General features: G+C 42.0%; 1 protein-coding gene and 1 pseudogene across 1 annotated transcript in view; one reads left to right on the top strand and one right to left on the bottom strand.

Annotated features, from left to right (window-relative positions):
- PLCE1 (phospholipase C epsilon 1) overlaps window positions 1-20700 on the bottom strand; it is a 315415-nt gene that overhangs the window by 111194 nt on the left and 183521 nt on the right. The window contains exon 4 of the mRNA XM_060285871.1: window positions 15182-15498. Coding sequence (XP_060141854.1) covers window positions 15182-15498 — 317 coding nt within the window. The remainder of the gene's footprint in view (window positions 1-15181; window positions 15499-20700) is intronic.
- LOC115858013 (mitochondrial import inner membrane translocase subunit Tim29-like) lies at window positions 18464-19237 on the top strand (annotated as a pseudogene).

Here is a 20700-nt window from a genome sequence, read left to right on the forward strand (position 1 = left end):
ATAATTTGACAGAAACCAAACGCTGAGGAAGAAGTGCCCCGAAGACCAAATGGAAAGCACAGATATCAACACAGCACGAAAGTGGTTAAGACACAGGAACAGACGATTCACAGAGGAAATACACCACAGGATCTAGTAATTTCTATCCATACATATGCCGAGCAGATGAAACACTCTGTAGTTAAAATGGCAAATAGTTAACTTAAAGGCTAACATTTGATGAATGAATGCATGAATGAGTGATTTATTTAATTTAATTTATTCTCACCCTAAAATCTACATGCCCCAACTTGAATATCTCCTTACATGATGATGATGATGATGATAGTAAAAACAGAAATAACATATGAGTTGAGCACTTACACTGCACCAGACACTATTCTGAGCTAAGGATTCACTATCTTACTTAACCTTTACACAACTCATGAGGAAAATATTCTTGCCCCTTCTATAGTTGGGGAAATAGGCTCAGAGAAATAAAGTAATTTGTCCACTGTGCTAATAAGAAACAGGGTCAGGATTTGAACACTTGCATGTCTGAATCAAAGCATGGGTTCTTGACCACACTGGATGGCCTTCGTAACTGCCCAGATGCTGTCACAGGGGCCCCTTGTATTCCAAAAGACCTGCCTGGAAAGCCTGAGATCAGTCTTGAACCTTCTCTTTCACTGAGCTTTCTCTTTCATTGAGCCTTCCTATTCAATGGGTCACTGCACTACTGGGATTCTTTTTCTAAATGATCAGAAGCCATTTTCCCCAGCATCCTACACCAGGCTCCCTGTCATCTCCTGTTGTTTACTTCGACTCTCTCCTGATGTGTCTTCCTGCACCCAGGCTCCTTCTTCAATCCATCATGCATGATCATGCATGATCTTGCCTAGAATATGTTTGATCAAGCTGGTTCTCTCACTAAAAAGGTCCTCCCTGCCATTCTACCTCTTTGCCATTCATTTGACCTATCTTGGAGCTGTCCACCCCTAACTGACCTGCAGCCCTCATCCTGGGCAGAGGAAGGCTGGAACATATATCAACTATAATGTAATTTAAATATTTCACATGTGTATTTTTTGTTCCTTACTATTTTTTGTCTTTGATTTTTTTAAGAGCAGTGTGTTCTGCAAAACTAGAAGAAAGATCAAGAAAATAAAGTTTGAGCTGAAATACATTTGTGAAATGCTGTTGAACTGTAAGTGTTTTTATTGCTGGACTTGTTAAGCCTTCAGTACACTAATGTGCATTGGGAATATCCATACAGAAGAAAGAAGCTGCAAAGATGTTTCTGGAAGGTACTGAACCATGAATTTAAAAAAAAATTTTCTCCTCCAGAGCAGGTTGAGAAACCAGGGTTCTGCAGCACAATGTTTAGGAAAAGCTATTCTAGGAGTATCTATCAAAATGCTAGGCATGCAGCAGGAGTGAAAGGCTGCAGTGATGGAGGGGAAGAGCCCTGGACTTGGACTCAGAAGGACAGACTGGAGCCCCAGATCCAAAATCAGAGTGGCCCTATAAGGATTAAATGAGATAACTTGTGTGATGAGCTCTGTGTAAGTGTAAAGCACAGTATAAATGTGTCACTATTTGATTAAGGGTTTTAATTTAAGTATACCTTAAAAACTTCCCCCAAGATTGGCTGTTACCTTCTCCAGCTAAAAATTTTAAAAATCATATTTTATATAGCAATAGGGAGCTTTTTAGTCAGTATTAGATCAAAGGACTCTAAATACACAGATTTTGATTTTCTCTGCTTCCACAGAGTATTTGTTGCATTTACATATTCGATTGATCCAAATAAAGAACTGCCACAAATGTATGGTGACTTTACTTTTCATGGAAGAGAACAGCATTTTAAAAATTACAGAATAACTCAGAACAAAAAGATAAGGCAACTTGAACATGAATTGGTGTGGCTGAGGGGTAAAGGGCCTCATGGCGGCTGTGCGTACCTGGCGGGGGAGGGGGAGGGAGAATAGAAGAGACTGTTGTGGAAGCTGGAAATGCCAGCCAACTTCTTGGCTGCATCTTTTGTCCAGGGCCTGTCCTGCACGTTTTCTACCCTGTTGATTTAAACATGATTTTAGCGTCTGTATAATTTTTAAAGTATGAGGTGTAACGATAAAGGAATGAAACTTGTGTTTGTGTGAGGCTTATGAAATCCGAATCAAGAGATTAGGGTGTCACCTGGTAAAACCATGTGATTCAGACCCATGTGCCAGGACAGGAGGGACCAAGACCCCACCTTCTACAGAATCTGCCCTGCTTTGACCTGGAGCTGAATCCTCACTTCCTTCCCTGTTCTTTCTCCAGCTCTCAAAGGATCTGTAGCCAAGCAGCTTTGAGAGGCTAAGGCATTAGGGCCCAGACCCACTTTCTCCCCTATGTGACAGATTCACCTACTTCTCCTATGTGACAGAGTTTCTTAAAGCATGTTCTATAATAGGTATCAGGCCTATAGATACCCAATACTCATGTATGTTTGTGACATACTGTCTTCTAAGAGAGTCCCAGTGTACACGAGCACAATAAATGACCTGAGAAGTCCTGCAACGCAGAAAGGAAAACTTAGTTATCACTGTTTGCCCAGCAAGTGGCATATATGTTAGACCATGGGGCAATATTTTTCCATAGAATGCATACAGACATCCCACACCACAACTATGGGAGATGCTGTTCTAGTCTTACTTGGTTACCCCCCAAATCCCTCAAACAAACCAGCATTTTCTGCCCTCATTCCTTTATTCATGGTATTTCCTGGGGCAAATATTTATTGTGCAACTATTGATGGATGCATAGTGCTACATGTATAGCAATACAACAAAGAATTTGGGCTTTGGGGTCACGAAAGCCTGAATTTCATCTTAGCTTAGCCACTTTCTAGCTATGTGATACTGGGCAAATTATGTAGCATTTCTGAATCTCAGTTTTCTTATTTGTAAAATAAAGCAGTGATTCACATCTTTCAGGGTTGCATGAAAACTACGTGATTAGGTATGTAAAGTGTTTGGCATGGTGCCCAGTGCAAGGCACAGAATTAACGGTGGCTACATTATTAATTTCTCTATCACCAACATTGCCATTATCATCATCATCATTGTTATGTAAATAAATGGAATAACCATTAGACATCCTCAAACAGCTATTTGTCAAATTAACCACATTTTTTCTTTCCTATTTAGAGGATAATTTGACTTACATATCAAGGGTGTTTATTGGTTTTAAGAAATCATTTCACAGAGCATCTCAAGTTATACCCAGAGACAAAATGAGAAACATCTGTCAGATGACTGCATTAAGGAAATTCACATCTAGCTTAAAAACACTGTGCAAGGAGGGGATAAATGGTTCAAGGCCAGCCTGATGAGCAGCCTAATGATGTGCCAAAAGGCTTCCTATTAATTCCTATTTGGTTTGACATTTTTACCTACAATTTACATTAAAAAACTTGAGACATATGTATCAAGCCTGAATATAAAAAGTATGGGGAGTGGTAGCTAATTCAATGCATAACTAAATTAATACTCAAAATGCCCCAAAAGAGAAAATTTAGTAGACTTAAATATAAAATATTACATCCACATAAGAAAACAACAAACAAGGCAACCTATACACAGAGAAAAGATGAGCATGGCCGTTTGCATGCTAAAAGTCTAGGGGTTTTAGTTGACCTTCAGGGGGCTAATAATTAGATGGAAAAAGTAAAGAGCGGGAGAATGACCCAACTATAAAAAGGGAGAGTCTCACTGTCCAGAAAAGATTAGGGAGACTCACTTTAAAGAAGAATATTGAAAAATAATATAAGTTTGGACAATGTGGGGAACGTCCAACCTCAAGAGAACCAGACCAAAGGAAGGCAATTTCTATTATTCCCCTGAGAGCAACAGGTGGAATTTATAAGGAGGCAGATTTCAGTTCGATTTAAGGCAGGATTTTAAAACAAATTATGCTCCATTAACATCATAAGCTCATTAAAATGGAGTGAACTCTGTCTTTGAAAGTTTTTAGTAAAAGCTAGATAAGAATACGCAAGGGAGAGATTCCTACATTTGGTGGAGATAGGAGAACATAACATAACCTCTGAAACTTCATCAATGATAAAGTTCATAATTGTGTCTGGCAAAAGTCTTCCCAACCTCCAAGGCTCTGAAGTCCTTGGTCATCCTCAAGGGACATGTGCCTGTGTGGTCTCCCTCTTCCACTCTCACGGAACATCAGTCCTGTCTCTCATGTGGCACGGAATCCTGCTAATTACTATTTATTGAGTACTTATCCCGTGCTGGGGGATCTTATACACATTAACTTGCTTAAATGTTCCAATAACCATGTGAAGTTGATAAAATTATCCTATTTTACAGGTGGGAAATACAAAGCTGAAATCAGGTTATGTGATCACTTATTTGTCTAGATTCCGATAGTGAGTAAGTGGCAGAACCTGCACTCAAAACCAGACTTAGCAATAGAATCATACTCTTTCCACTACCTATGGCATGTCTCTAACCACTGTCTCTCCCGTGAAAAGCACTGCCTTTTTCTAAATATGTATATTTATTCAATATTTTATGTCTTTATGCCTAGAACTAGATTGTAAATTCCTTGAACAAAGGGGCATGTCTTGTTTGCCTTATTATTTCTAACAGCTCCTATTTCAATAAACAATTGCTAACACCAGTTATTATTAAATATTTATTGACCATCTAGTACGTAAATGGCACTTTGCGGAGAACCAGACATACAGCAATGAAGAGGTTAAACAGGTTTCTAAGGAAAAAAGTAAACAAGTCAATGGCTTCCCTGACTTTTGAACTGAGACATGATCAGAAGACATGCTCAGAAGAAGACAGCAGTGGGGGGAAGATGGTTTTAGGCAGAGGGAACAGCAAGTGCAAAGTCTATGTGGGGAAAACTAGCTCAGTGTGTTCAGGAACAGAATGAAAGTCAGTGTGGCTGGAACAGAGACAGAGAGAGGGGTGGATGGTATAAAGTTAGGTTGGAGAAGTCAACAGGGGCAAAATCATGCAGGGTCTTGCCGTTTTGGATTTTATTTCAAATGCAAGAGGAAGACCTTGGGGGATTTTCAGGAAGGGTGTGACCTGATCTGCTTTATGTTTCTAAAAGGTCACTCTGGCCGCTGGGTGATCTTGGATTGGATTATAGGATATGCAAGGACGAAAGCAATACTGGAGGTGAGTGCAGTGGTGACTGGCTCTAAGGGTGGTGGCGGGTGAAATGCTAAGGAGTGGTCCGATTCAAGATGTATTTTGTAAGTAGAGCAAATGAGACCTGCTGATGGTTTGGATGTTGGCAGTTTGGGAAAAGAGAGTAAATCAAGAACGACTCCTAGGTTGTTAGACTGAGCACCCAGGTAGATGTTGAGATGGGGAAGATGGGGATAAATAGGGAAGATACTGGGTAGTATGTGAATGGGGTTGTGAGAAGGCAGTAGTTCTATTCTGACCATATTTGAGATGCCTTTTAGACATTAGAATGTAAGCTCTGTGTGTGGAAGGGATCTGTCTTGTTCTTTGCTATATCCCCGGCACACAAAACAGTACCTAGAATATAAGTTGGTACTTAATAAAAATCTGTTGAATGAAAAAAGCCAACGGGAGGCATTGAGAAGGCAATTGGATTTATGAATGTTTAAATCTCTTTGGCAAATGTAGATTCTTAGCAAAGCATAAATACATTCCTCCTTGGCTCCTACATGTGCAGTAAGGATCTCTAAGACAGTGGTTTTTCAGAGAGTTGAATTAAACATCCTAATAGGGTCAGTTAATTCAGTCCTGGAGAGAGGCTCAAAATCCCAGTCTCTGACAAAAGCACACCCGGTCTTTCCCACAGCGTTGAGTGTCATTTAAAGTGATATGTCTGATGGAAAAGAACACTGGGCCTTGAGGAGATGCTGCACTACTTCTCTGAGTCATGTTAACTATTTTCATTTAAAAAATACTATTCATGTATGTCAAAATCTTACTTGTCTATTTACTAATTTCCACTGGACTCATTCTTACTTCTATCAGCCCCAGGATTGAGTGGTAACTTGACGCCTGCTTTCAACAGAATAAAACAGGCCTCCAGTGGGTCAGTGGCTTTGGCAGTTCTCTTTCTAGGTTGGCTAAATCCTAAAAACATGATGTGAGCTTTAAGCAGGGTAAATAAGAATAAAAATATCCTGTCATAGTAACAAAATAGTTTGAATATTTAAGATTCCAAAACCAAGTCCTTTAGGAGCAAAGAATGAAAAAAAAAAATACAGAAAGAAAGAAGGAAGGAAGGATGGAAAGAAAGAAAGAGAAAGCAAGCAAGTCATCACATTTATTTAAATTTCCTTTGGACAATTATCAACTATTATAATAGTTCCTATTCCAAAGACAGGAATCATTTCCCCCCTATTTGCTTTCGGATACAGCTTTGTTCTGTTCTTTGAATACCTCTGTCTGATGGTCTAGAGTAGTGATTCTCAACCATTGGTGGCATCAGTATTATCTTGTGGAGCTTTTAAAATATACACATCCCTGGGCCCACCACGGATCCACAGAGAGTCCACAGAATCTCCTGGGGACCGGCTCCAGGCATGTGTATATTTAAAAAATATTCTGATTGTTAACAAACACATGAAAGGATGCTCAACATCACTAATCATTAGAGAAATGCAAGTCAAAACTACAATGAGGTATCACCTCACACCAGTCAGAATGGCTATCAACAAAAAATCTACAAACAATAAATGCTGGAGAGGGTGTGGAGAAAAGAGAACACTCTTGTACTGTTGGTGAGAATGTAAATTGATACAGCCACTACGGAGAACAGTATGGAGGTGCCTTAAGCAGCTAAAAATAGAACTACCATATGACCCAGCAATCCCACTACTGGGCATATACCCTGAGAAAACCATAATTCAAAAAGAGTCATGTACCACAATGTTCACTGCAGCTCTATTTACAGTAGCCAGGACATGGAAGCAACCTAGGTGTCCATCAACAGATGAGTGGATAAAGAAGATGTGGCACATGTATACAATGGAATATTACTCAGCCATAAAAAGAAATGAAATTGAGTTATTTGTAGTGAGGTGGATGGATCTAGAGACTGTCATACAGAGTGAAATAAGTCAGAAAGAGAATAATAAATACCATATGCTAACACATGTATGTGGAATCTAAAAAAACAAAAAAAGGTTATGAAGAACCTAGGGGCAGGACAGGAACAAAGACACAGACGTAGAGAATGGACTTGAGGATATGGGGAGGGGGAAGGGTAAGCTGGGATAAAGTGAGAGAGTGACATGGACATATACACACTACCAAACATAATATAGATAGCTAGTGGGAAGCAGCCGCATAGCACAGGGAGATCAGCTCGGTGCTTTTTGACCACCTAGAGGGGTGGGATAGGGAGGGTGGGAGGGAGACGCAAGAGGGAGGAGATATGGGGATATACGTATAGCTGATTAACTTTGTTATACAGCAGCAACTAACACAACAGTGTAAAGCAATTATACTCCAATAAAGATGTTTAAAAATATATATATATATTCTGAGGCCCACTGCTTTCGTTCTGCTGACCAGTGAAAGCCACTGTTAAAGGAAATCGTGTCTGATGCTCAAAGAATGAACACAGGCATGGAGGTTCTGATTCACAAGGTGCTTAGCAGCCCCTCTCCACCGCCTTCTCCTGCTGCCCCAACTCTGAGCACAGCCTGAGAACAGCCAAAAAAAAAAAGAAAAAAGAATCCACAAAAACTGTACTCCCAGTCTTCCTAGGAGTACAGATGTAACTAAAGATTTTGAATTTCAAAGCCATCACTTTTGGGGGTGTAGGTTTCATGCAAAATTGAAATACAGAAAAAGAGGAGGAAAAAGACTGCAGAGGTGATGTGATCAAGAAATGAAGCTAAAGAAATAAAGTAAAATTTTTAATTTTCTTTTGGCATTCTACATTCTCAGGTATCCAGTACCTAAGGAACCCTCAAAGCCAAAAAGGAAACTTTAAAAGCCAAAGACCTAAATCCCTTTTCTGCCTGGGATATGACAATTTATTCTGTTCCTCTTCTGGGACAATGTTCTCAGACACCTTGTGACACCATTGTCTTACCAATTTCAAGGATCACAGTCTCCCAGTTCAAAGGAAATGACACATTTTCAATATCAAGGAGTCAACAAGGAGGTTAACAATGTTATATGTATTGAAATAGTAAAGAATATTTGAATCCTGTTGTGAAGCAAACGGTTTCATTCAGAATAAGAGACCAAGGTGAGGAAAAAAGGCTCTTATGGCTTTTGATTCAATGGCACCAGGTAGATGGAGCACGAATATTGGCTCTGGTGTGCTGTGAAGCCCCTCCTCATTTCCAGCCCCATCATTTACTTAGTGTTACGCTGAGTGAGTAGAATCCTGTGGGTGTTGATTGCCAAGAACCACCGAACATGATTTGCTGTCAATAGACTCCAGGGCAGATAAGTCCCCTACAAATAACCTTGCTCTTAGAACACTGCCCTGCACAGCTGAGTCTCTGTGGTTTAACTGCCTACTGTATTTTTTTAGTCCAGAAACTTCTGAACTAAAATTTCTGTTAACCGGGGAATGTGCCATGAAATATTCTGGGGAATGAATACAATTTCTGCTCTCAGAGGTGTGCCTCTAGGGAGATGTGCTTTCCCAAGGAAAAAATCTGGTTTTCCAAAGTGAATTGAAATTTCCCTTACCTTGAGAGGGCTTTATTAACAATTTACCTCATGGGTATTCAGACATGAGGAAAAAAGTTTGTACAGCAGACCTGAACAGATGATTTGCTTGGCTTTCTGCATAAAAGAGGGAGGGGAAAGCTTTGATAGGAAACTTTCCTAACATGGTTAAATGTACAAATTCAAAACCAAGTAAAGGAACACATTTGGTCATTATCACATGTTATGCTTTTTCCTTACTATGCCGAAATAGTCTTTCCTTGGCTACGACCAGACAGACTTCTAGATGTTGGAATTTGTCAAAGTGATCGTGATCTCTTATGAAGTACCCAAGGAATTCTGGCTGAAAGGACACAGGCCCAAACAGCCCTTCTCTGGCCAGATGGTTTATTTATTCTTATGCTCTTTCCCAGAGAGTTAAGCTGCACCTTGGCATTCTTTATAGAGAGGGTGGCCTTTAAACTATTGAGCTGACATCTGCTGAAACCCACCAGATGGAAGGAACAGCACTGAGTGTCACTTTGGGCTGCCCACATTTGTGTGGCTAGAGAAGCGGGTTGATGACTGCTTAGTTTGACCAAACACAGGAGGGTAGAGGAAGGTCACCTGGGGCAAAAAGCCAGGTGGAATCCCTCCAGAGCCTTCTGGGGTCTCAGTATAACTGTGGGCTCAATCTTGGCCTCATCACCTGCTCTTGGACCAGCTGGTTTGAAAGAGGAGCCCAGAGAATGGTCTTGCTAAGACGTACCTGACAAGAAAAACTGCTCTCTCAGGGCATAGGAAAAAGTAAACCTGTTAATGGCGTTTTGAAGCTGAAAACCAGCCCTCAGTCAGAGAAATCAACTGTTACACAGAAGAGCGTCTGGCAGTGATGTGGGCAGTGGTAGGTTATGGAGCTGAAAATTTACTCTGTTGACGGATCCTGAGGACCAGCTGTAGATGCAGACCATGATGAGTTCCAACCCCAAAGATCATCAGTGGGTGAACAACAGGACAGGAGCAGAGGCTATATTGATGAGTCATAAGGTTTGAGAACTCATAACTCAGAACTGTGATCCTAGAATACACCACCTCCCCAAACCATGTTCCATCACAGCACTTCGCAAGAAAAGGGCATGAACGCAAAGGGAGTAAGGATGCTCCTCAATCTTTATTTGCCTTTCATATCTTCTCAAATGCATGTGCTAAAGCGTGTGATCTCTCTGGTAAAGTTATCTACCAAAAATGCCTCTCTGTCTCCTTTTAGAAGGGATAAATGGCTCTGGAATGTATTCGAAGAGGAATTAAAAAACAGTAAGATCAAAAGGAATGTGGACTACAGGTAGAGGCTGGAGAGAGGAAGAAAGAGGAGGGAAAAAGGACAATATGATTTGAGCCGGTCAGAGCAAGAGACATCGTGGGTGGCCAGGAAGTGAGCCTGCCTAACCTGAAGGGAGGAAGAGAGAACACGGGCTCTTTGAGCTTTAGGTCGAGGATATGACTACAGAGAGGTGTCCAGATCAAAAGGGTTCAGGAAGCCCTGTCTCCCAAACCAAGTGGAGCAGGATGGAACCCACCCCCAGTGCCCCCTTGACTACCATCAGCTTGGGGCCTAGCCCCTTGTACCTGCTTCTGTTTACTTGCAAGGATAAAGAGAAGTCACTCCGGTGAGTGCCAGTCTTGACATCGGGCAGGAGATAGGGAAATGGGGAGACAAATTGCTTCCAAGCCACAGTCTAAATTGATTTTAAATGATTTATCTCCTGGCGTTCCTTAATGTAAGCCAAACACTTTCAGTTGTTTCATGATTGTACCTGGAATTGCATTTTAACCATATTTTCCTAAGAACTAACCTTAAGCAATATTGCTTGAGAGGCATCAGGGATTTTCTCCCCTTTCCCCACGTTACAGTTAAGTCATTACGTAAAGAGTTGTAAGAATTCGGGAAACTTCTAGCTCATGCTCAGGTTTTACTGACAACGAGCGGCAAGCTGCCTCCTTAGGTCATGAATCTTTCTTGCTCATGACAAGAACTGGTTGTGTTCTCGTCTGGAATGTCCTCCTTCCCTTTCCCGTGATGGTCCCCTTCTATCCCAGCCATCCCTCAAGGCCCAGCCGCAAATTCCAGTGCTGAGCAGAGAGAGCTCTGATCACTCACCTAGACACCTCGGCTCCCACCATCTGTGCCACTCACACTGCATGTATTTTCTGCCTCTTTTGGGAGTGATTTGTGCCCATGCCTGACTACAATTTAAGACTGGTAGCTTCTGGCAGACGCAGACTGTTATTCATTTCCCTTACTGCTTATCCACCATGGTCTCCTGCTTCTGAGAAGTGCTGAAAACATGTTAACTGAATGACTGAATGTATGAACAAATGCATTCGCTTCTCTCCTAAGTAACTAGCAGTGCAGCTAGTAGTCTCTCTCTTGTCTTTGAGATTCTCCCATGTTCAAAAAATATATATTTTACTTCCACTGAGGAAAGTGCATTTATTTTGTGAATCCAATTTTGACAGAACCAAAGTATGGGCTAATAATGTTGTAAATTTTCATCATATATTGCTCATTTCTTATTTAAAAGAGTGTGTGACACGCCAATTAAAAAAGAAAAGGTTATAGCATAGTAGGCACTCAATAAATAAGTCTTAAGTGAATGAATGGAGTGGTAATAGGAAATTCGATAAAAATAGAAATGGTAGGAGTAGAAAAAGGGTAGATGCACAGGAGGTTTAGAACAGAAGTAGAGAGAGGGAGGGAAGAGGGAAAGGAGACCGAGGCTAATTAAATCCAAAATCAGAAATTCTGGTTTTACTACAAACTTTAACTTGATAATTTAACAAGTAGAGAGGCAAGGCAGTTGGCTGAGAAGAGAATAGACTTTAAAGACAGACATCTGGATTCTGACATTCATTCAGCCACTGTGTGACCTTGGACAAGTGACTCAACCTCTCTGAGCTTCACTATTTTTTTAAACCTTTTAATTCTGAAGTAATTTTAGATTTACAGAAAAGTTATAAAAATACAGAGAGTTCCCATACACAGCTCACCCAGCTTCTCCCAGTGTTAGCATCTTTCTTAAATATAGTCCCTTTATCAAAACCAGGAAATTAACATTGATACATTCATGCTGATTAAACTACATGCCTGATTAGAATTTCACCAGTTTCCCCATCAGTATCCTTCTTCTAGTCCAGGATCTAATAGGATCCCAAACTGCATTTAGTTGTCATGACTCCTGGTCTCCTCTAATTTTTGACGATTCCTCTGTCCTTCCTTACCTTTCATGACCCTGACACTTTTGAAGAGTACAATGTCTTTCAATTTGGGGTTGCCCGATGGTTTTTTTCTTATGATTAGAGTTAGGTTATTTTTTTAGGGGGGGCAAATACGTCATAGAGACTACATCCAGTCCTTCTGAGTGCGTCACATCAGGAGATGTGACCAGTAATAAGACATCAATATGTCTTATTATTGGTCATGTTGACCTTGAGCACTTACTTAAGGTGGGTGTCTACTGGGGTTCTCACTGTTCTATTTTTCCTTTTGTAATTAATACATATTTTGTGAATAGATACTTTGAGACTATGCAAATATCTTGTTTCTCATATTTTGTTCAATAATTTTAGCATTCATCAGTGGTTCTCGCCTGTAACAATTTATTGCTGGGGTGTCCTAATGGTGATTTCTCATTTCCCTCATCCCTTCTACATTTATTAATTGGAAATCTTTTATAAGTAAGAGCTGTACCTCTCCCTCTCCTCCCATTGATTTATTTATTCACTTATTTATTTATATCAGTATGGACTCATGAATATTTACTTTATTCTATGGACCACAGTCCAATACTATCATTATTTATTTTGTTGTTTAAGCTTCACGTTCTTCACCTGTGAGTCAGAGATAATAACTGCCTTACACAACTGTCATAAGGATTAGTGGGATTAAAAAATGTGACACTGACAGATAAGCAACAAGGATCTATTGTATAGCACAGGGAACTCTACTCAATATTCTGGGATAACTTATATGAGAAAAGAATCTAAAAAAGAATGAATATATGTATATGTATAACTGAATCACTTTGCTGTACACCTGAAACTAACACAACATTGTAAATCAACTATACTCTAATAAAATTAAAAGAAAAAAAGTGACAATCTCCAGTCTAGTCCTAAATGCTAGCTCCTTTTCTTCTTTTTCTTTACAGAAAGTAAAGCCACGCTAATTTGGAGGCAAGACCATTCTAAATAGGTGAAATCTGAATTTAAGAATTCTCTTTCAATGGAATGAAGCCTTTTTAGCTGAAAGGATATAAAACAACTAGAATTTAGCTCTCCCAGTTTTGCCTAGTGTAGGTCATTTGGGATCTGCCTGTAATGACTACATTAGACTGATTTTTTAATCGGCATACACATAATATGTATGAAAATAGATGCTTGAGGATACTTGAATACAGACTGTTCTTTTAAGTAGTTCAGGTGTTTTCCCAGAAACCTTGTTTACATTTTGAAGTTGCTTAGCTTAACTATTTTCAGAGATAGTCCCAAGCATGCCTTAACCCAGCTGTGGTTCATATCATCACTAATTCTGAATTAGTGAAATCACTGTTTCATCTTTGATTCCCAAAGTTATGGTACTAAATGGAAGAGATCCAAGTTTTCCCTCTCCAAAACTAACTTAAAACTAGCTTTTTAAAGTTCAGGCAAATCACTTTTAACTTCAGGTGGAATTTAAAACAACAACAATAGCGACAAAGGACAAGGGTAGGGTCCTAAGGATGTCTGAGTGAGTCGATCAGGAAGTTTAAAATAATTCATGATATACAGTAAAATCCACTAATACAATCACCCAGTTTACTGGAACTTTCATTTTCCACTCTGTTTTTATCAGCAAGGAAAATCAAGAACATCAGCTTTATTTTAAAAGGCAACTTCGGGGGCCGTGTGGTTTACAAGCATTCATGTGGACTCCCAGAGAGTCTGTCTTACTCAGTTTGGAGTGGACCAGGAATCTGCAGTTTAGCAGGTGTCACGCTCAGTATGAGCCTGATACAGGCGAGAGGCAGGATATTGTTGTGGCTCAAAGCCCAGGCTCTGAGACCTGACTCTTTGGGCTTGAGTCTCACTGTTGTCACCTACCACCCGTGTGACCTTGGGCAAAGAACTTCATCTCCTCATGTCTCAGTTTTCCCATTGCTAAAATGGGGTCAATGACAAGGATCTGTCGCCCAGGGTTGTTGTGAGGAACAAATAAGTGGCACATATTAAATAATTAGTATGACGGTGCTAGATGGATATTAGCAATTCCTATGGATAATGGATCTCCCTTTGAGGAATGATGCTCAAGGCATGTCTGGATACAGAATTGCTTGAGCTCAGCCTCTAATACTTTCCATCCACTGGGCTTTATCACTGTTGTGATACAACCATCACCAGGGTCATGACTGGAAGGCTATGGAGGCTGCAAGGTGAACTGCTATAGTTGGAAAGTGTTTAAGTAACAAAGGCTGATTGATCCTCTGTCAATCAGAGATATATACAAACTAGGATGGGAGCATCCTCTTAGCATTTAGGTAGTTTACTAAATGACTAAAGTAGGAAACTACTGTATTTGTGGAATTCAACCAACCAACAACCACCAAACACACAGACTGTAATTTTGTGTTTTAAAAATCAAGACATAGAAATGAAGTCTAGAAGAAATAAAACACAGAACAGAAAGGTCTGGGTGTGGGGTTATGCTATGGAATGAAAGTGTTCTCTAAGCCTGAGAGAGGAGCATCCTGTGACCCTAGCATAGCATGGCGACCTCCTCTCCATCCTGTCCTTTATCCTTGGTCCAGGACCACAGGGTGGCTAGCCATTGGCTCTTTTCCTCCCAGTGAGCGCCTAGAGCTCGTACACTGCCTCCTTCCTAGGTGTTCCCAGACTCTGGTCACACCTGTCCTCTTTAGAACTTGCTTCTGGCAAGGCCTTGGAGGCCATGGAGGGACTTTCTGGGGCTGAGGAGCTTGATGGGATGCAGAGATCAGGAATGAGGTGATTCATTGCCCCTCACGACCATGTTCCTCCCAGCTGTCCTTACCCAGGTATATTAGTGTTTAATTTCTGCTGAGGAGGTCTGATAGTGGAAGACAGAGTGGGCCAGACAGATCCCATGATCCCTTGGCCAAACCCAAAATTGAGACATCTGGTCTTAAAAGCACTTGTGGGAACAGGGGGAGAATCTTTGAAAATGGGCCCAGGGAGAATATTTTGGCAAGGGCATAGAGAAAATGGGGCGGGGGGGATACTGGTTGTCCAAAGGGAGAAGGCTTGTGGACATGGTAATGGTATGGGATGGAGATGGTCTCAATTAGGCTGAAGGGTGGAGTGAAGTGAAAGAGAGGATGACATTGCCTGGAAAAGAGACAGTCATCATGGAAGTGGGCAGACAGACAGGTAGATGAGATATCAGTAACAAACAAACCTAAAAGGAGAAATGCTTAAAAATCATTACAAAACATCTCAGAGTGGCTTCTTACCTCATTAAATCTCATCACAAGATCTTCAAGGGCGTTATGCTCTCCGTTCTGGGAGGTAAGAATGGATGCTGAGATGGACGCTTTGAGGCAGGGCAGGGACCTCTGGCATTCCGTAGTGCCCAAGTCCCGGGTCAAGAAGCAAAGATAGTCTACCGGCAAGACCCTTCGGTAAATATTCTGTTCCTGCTCCATCAGGATGCTGGCAACTTCCTCTGGGAACTGGATGAGGGGCTGCAGATCAATCAGTTCCTTGCTGATCCCAGCTGAACTTGAAGGGAGGGCACTGGAATTGGCCATAGAGGTGCCTGGTTGGCGTTCTGAAATAAAGCAACAAAAGTCACTGTTACACCAAGGCTGGTATCCCCTATGACAGGTATTTACTTGAGAGCCATTCAAAATTTTATACGTTTCTCAACTGAAGTTTCTGCTTGGTGAATAGTTCTATACTATCTCTCCCGTTTTGGAGACCTTTCTGATATCTCTCCTGCCTGCCCCCTCCCACTCCTTGGAGGTAGGGGAAGGCTTAGTTTCCTGTTTTCAGAAGCAGAACTGATCTAGCACACCATTCCCTAACCAGTTCACTGTGACACTCTGCAGAGTAGCAGTGAAGTAAAATGTACCATTTGCTTCCTCATCCTCCGGGACTAACCACCACCATGAAAAGAAATGCAGGTGGGCATGGGCACAGCAATTGAAGTGGAAGAGGGAAGAAGGCAGTAGGGGGAGGAGGCCTGTACACATATAGGCATATGCACCCTATGTCTGAATACGCAGGAGACCCAGGGACCCTCTGCACACCAGGCTTCAAAACTTCACGGTCTGCTCTGCCAACATTCAGCCCTCAAAGACTCTGAGTCCATTGAGATTTACCTGGAGGTGTGCAGGGACAGAACCACCTATACAAGTAAGGAAGAAATAGGTAACGAGGAGATGTATCTAAATAAACAAAATAAATAAATCTCATTCCCTGCTCCACAACTGGTAACAAGAAGGTGGCAGCGAGAGGGAAATTAATGAGTGCATTAGATAGAAGCACCAAAGACATTCATTCAGAGGCTCAAAATTATTCCCTTAGCACAAATTCACTTTGCCTCAGTGGATAGCTCCACCTTCAATCCCTTTCTTCCCACTGACTCTTCTTTGCCTACACAGATATTAGTTTCCCTCATCCTTAAATACAAACCAGTAAAACTTCCCTTATCCCTTAAACTCCAACTAGCCTTACCCTTCATTATGTACCTTCCCTAAAGGGGAGTCTACTTTCCCTGATTCCTTCCTCTGTGAGTATGGCGACCATATCTTCTGATCCAAAAATCGGGCCACGCAGTCTGTTCAAATTAATTAACCAATAAGGATGTGGATGGAACAGAAAAATGGAAACCAGGTCTGTCCTGGGAGCTCCTGTGTTGATTTGGAATACAAAATCATATTTGGTTCTCTCTAAGCTCATATTTGAAAATAATTAAAATAAGGCAGGTACTCAAATCAAGCCTACGTGGCTTCACTCTCCAACTTGCTGAATGGTTGAGAAAGTGACCAGATTTCCCCCAGATTGAGTCAGAATGTAGCCTGAATGATGACAGAGGCAGATTGCAGTTTCTGACACTGATAATTTATGTACAGTGGAATTAACCATATATAGAAAGTCTTCCCAGAATTAACCAGCTCTAAGACATGATTTCAAAGCATAGCACTCTGTGAAGGAAATAAAAGTAACTCCCAAATCTTATGAAACAGCTGCTTATCTAATATGCAAGAGAAGAGATAATGTAATAAAATATGTAAATAACATGATATATTGTAAATCACAATGTATCTTGAGACATGAGTCACATGATGTTACAATGAATGAAGAAGAATCTAGTGATTTGTGGGAAATAGCAATAAAGGAGACCTAAACAAATTTGAATAAAAGAAGAAAAAGAAGCCTGGTAGGTGTAACTCGAATAAATATAGTGGCCCCATGTGTCTCAATATAAGCACGGCATCACACTCAAAGGAAACACAAATCTGAGGTTAGAAACCTTGAAACATAATGTAGACCTTTAGTGTAGGTTTCCTTAAAGCAGGATTACTCGGGGATTTTGTATCATGCACCACAAAGAAACATCCCAGAAATCTTTTGGGGACATATTTTGTGTTCTTCAAGTTCCACATTTAAACAGCAGCTGTTAAAAATACTTCCCGCTTTCTCTCATTCTTGCTGAGCTCCCCTTTAATCTCCTCTTTCCTATTCACAGGCCACGTTGCCCCAACTCTCAGCTGTAAGTCACCATCAGATCTCCCTCTCTGCAACATGGGCAACTCTATGATGGATTAAAGACCCAGGAGCTCTGTGACCCCTGATCATTCCTCATTATTTGTGGAGCAAAGTTCATTAATCCCACAGGCAACCGTAGTTCTTCTCTTGTGAAAAAATTTTTAGAAAATTTCTGGTGAATATAATTATCGATCTCATTTACAGTCAATGTTTGCTCTCAGCCCCATGTTCTCCAGTTAATAGTTATTCTACAGTAGAATAGGGTCGTATCTCTAGACACTCTAGCAGCCTAACAAAATTTACTGTGAGACACAGTGTCTTCAAGTTCTATTTCCCTGATAACCGAGTTCAGTACTTTCTATGGATTAATTTAGGAGGTAGATAGCATTATTATGTGAGGCTCACATAAGGTCACATAAATAGTAAGCTAGGAACCTGGGATCTGAATCAGGGTCTTTTTGACTTCAGAGCTCGTGTTCTTGATCACTCAGCATACAACCTCATGTAGCGACAGAATATCACATTGTCATTCTGGATTTTAGATGCATCTCAAGTGATTTAAGTTAGTATAAATCAAATTCTTGTGCTTACTTACTTGCATTGATCTGATAAAATGAACTCTTCAAACTCCAAAGGTAAGGATTTGACCCTAGAGCATGGACAGTTCCCTTCTTTGTTCAGCCTGGAACCATCACGTCAATCACTACATTACAACTACATTAGAATGGAGCATATAGAAACTCAAAAGTGCCCTCTCCTTTCCTTCTTATAAATTCATAAGAATGTTCCCATGCTTTAAATGGGTATTTTCCAAAGTGTGCAACACTGAATTTATGCAAAACACCGTTCCTTGGTTAATAATTTAGAGACATACTGGGTTAAACAAAGTTAAACAAGCTTTCTTTTTTTCTATTTTAACTGCAGGACTTCTCAGAGCCTTTAATAAATTCCACGAGGGGCATATACTATCATAGCACACAGCAGCTCTCTTCAACCTTGCTGTCTATCTCTATATCATTTGCATGGGAATTACAGTCTCCTCAAAAGTTTTGTCAGTGGGGGAAACAGGGCCTCGGGTGCTTGTGGGGTTAGTGGTTCCAAACAACCTTAGTCCCTTTTGGCCCCGAAGCCGCGTTGAGACTGGTGACGCTGCGGCCTCAAAGCCCCGCGTGTGGGCGGGCTGCTCCGGGACTACGCTGAAGCCTGCGGGGACGTGGCGGTGGCGAAGGCCCGACCCGTGCGGGCGGCCGTGTACGGGGGGCTGCTGGGCGGCACGGTGGCCTTTGAGGAGGCGCTGCTCCAGGCGACAGGGACCCTCCTGCTGCTGGCGCCCCGCCACGCGCAACCGTGACTCGGAGGCGTTCGTGCAACTGCTGCTCTGCTGCGGGGCCGCGGCTGCCTGCACCACGTGAGCCCGGGCCCCTTCGACGCCCAGGCCAGCCTCTGCCAGGCCCGCTGCCGCTACCTGTAGCCCGGCTGGGTCGACTTCCTGGACCGGATCCTGGATGTGGGCTTCGTGGGCCGCTGGTGGGTGCTGGGGGCCCGGATGCGCGACTGTGACATCAACGACGACGAGTTCCTGCACCTGCCGGCACATCTGCGCGCCGTCGGGCCCCACCAGCTGCACTCGGAGGCCAACGAGCGGCTCTTCGACGAGAAGTACAAGCCCGTGGTGCTCACCGACGATCAGGTGGGACCAGGCGCTGTGGGAGGAGCAGGTCTTGCAGAAGGAGAAGAAGGACCAGCTCGCCCTGAGCCAGGCCGACCCGCTGGTGCCGTCGGAAGTCGTGAGATGAAACCCAGACCAGCCTGGGTCCCGATCGGGCTCTGAGCCCTGGCAGACTGTTGGCCGGGGATTGTGCAGTTGGTGCGAGTGAGCCTCAAACGCCGAGTGACAGAAATAAATTATTTGCACTGTTCTCTCCCTGAGTTTTCACAAAATCGGGGGCCTCCCTCTCACCTGTTGATTGTGAGCTGACGCTAATTCAGAGCCTCCTTGGTCTAGGAGTTGGGGAGAGCAGAGCGACATGCCATGTCACATTTAGCACTGCCAGTTAGTAAGGCGCTTTAGAAGGAAATAAGCCTTTGTTCACTGGGCTTCACCCTTCCCCTGACTGAGGCATCACAGTTGTTAGGTGACTCCCAAGCTCTCCGAAGAATTTTCAGATTTTTGTTTTAAAATTTGAACTGAAATGTTTATCTTCTATTCCATGAGTAACATTTTTTTTAAATTGATTTTTAAATTGTAGTCTCAGAGGAAACTGGAAAAATAACAGAGACATCCTGTGTACCCTTCCCCCAGCTTCCCCCAAATGGTAACGTTTTCTACAAGCAGTACCAAACACCAGGAGATTGACATTGGGATGACTAAACTTTTTGCAAAAGCAACTTGCTTTTACCATAGGTGTATTGATAGTGATGTTAAAGTGACCTGGAGGGATAGAGCATTTTCTGATCTGGAAATCAATATGGAATCATAGCTTCTGGTTATGTTACACCTCAGTAACCCTGAAAACACAGAATCCTCTGGAAAGGAATATGTTGGTGTACACAGCTGGGTTATAATCGTACTTTTAAAACTAATATTAGAGGAATGAGACTACCTATGTCACTGATGCGGCCCGTGGCTAGTTAATAAACCAGGAGATGAAACCAAAAAATAAAAAAAACAAAGAACCTTAGTCCACCATATTGCCAAAGGCAATATGTAAAGATCTATGTAAAGGTCTAAGGGTGAGAGAGACCATGGCTTATTTAGGAAACTGCAAGTCATTGCCGATGGCTGTAGCATACATTGGGAGAGATGGAGCATCACTGTAGAAAATGAAGGAAGCTTTATTTTCCAGAAGGCACTAGAGAACAGGTGTGGCTCATGAAGGAACAATGGGGGTGGTAGGAGGATCCAAACATATACGTGAAGAAACGTACAGCCTAAACTTTTGGGTCTCCCGGTGGATCTAGGCAATCGCCCCACCTTGAAGGAGGGGAGTCTGGGCCAAGTCTTCCCTTGAGGGATGCTGCTATGAGAGACATCCACTTAATCCTTGGTTCCTTTCTTCCTTTCTGGTGATCAGAAAGCCCTCATCTTGCCTATGAACTGCCATTCCCAGGGGCTGTCCACAAATTGTGCAACCCAGAAATATCCAGAAAAGCCTCTACACTGGATAAGTACTTTTCCTTGATAACTCTTCACCCAATGCCCTGGGTATTGTGGCTTTCATAACTCCCACCCCTGGAATTCTGCTCCCTCCCTCAGGGT

This window comes from Globicephala melas, chromosome 16 (assembly GCF_963455315.2).
Source record: "Globicephala melas chromosome 16, mGloMel1.2, whole genome shotgun sequence".
In the NCBI taxonomy this organism is placed as follows: Eukaryota; Metazoa; Chordata; class Mammalia; order Artiodactyla; family Delphinidae; genus Globicephala; species Globicephala melas.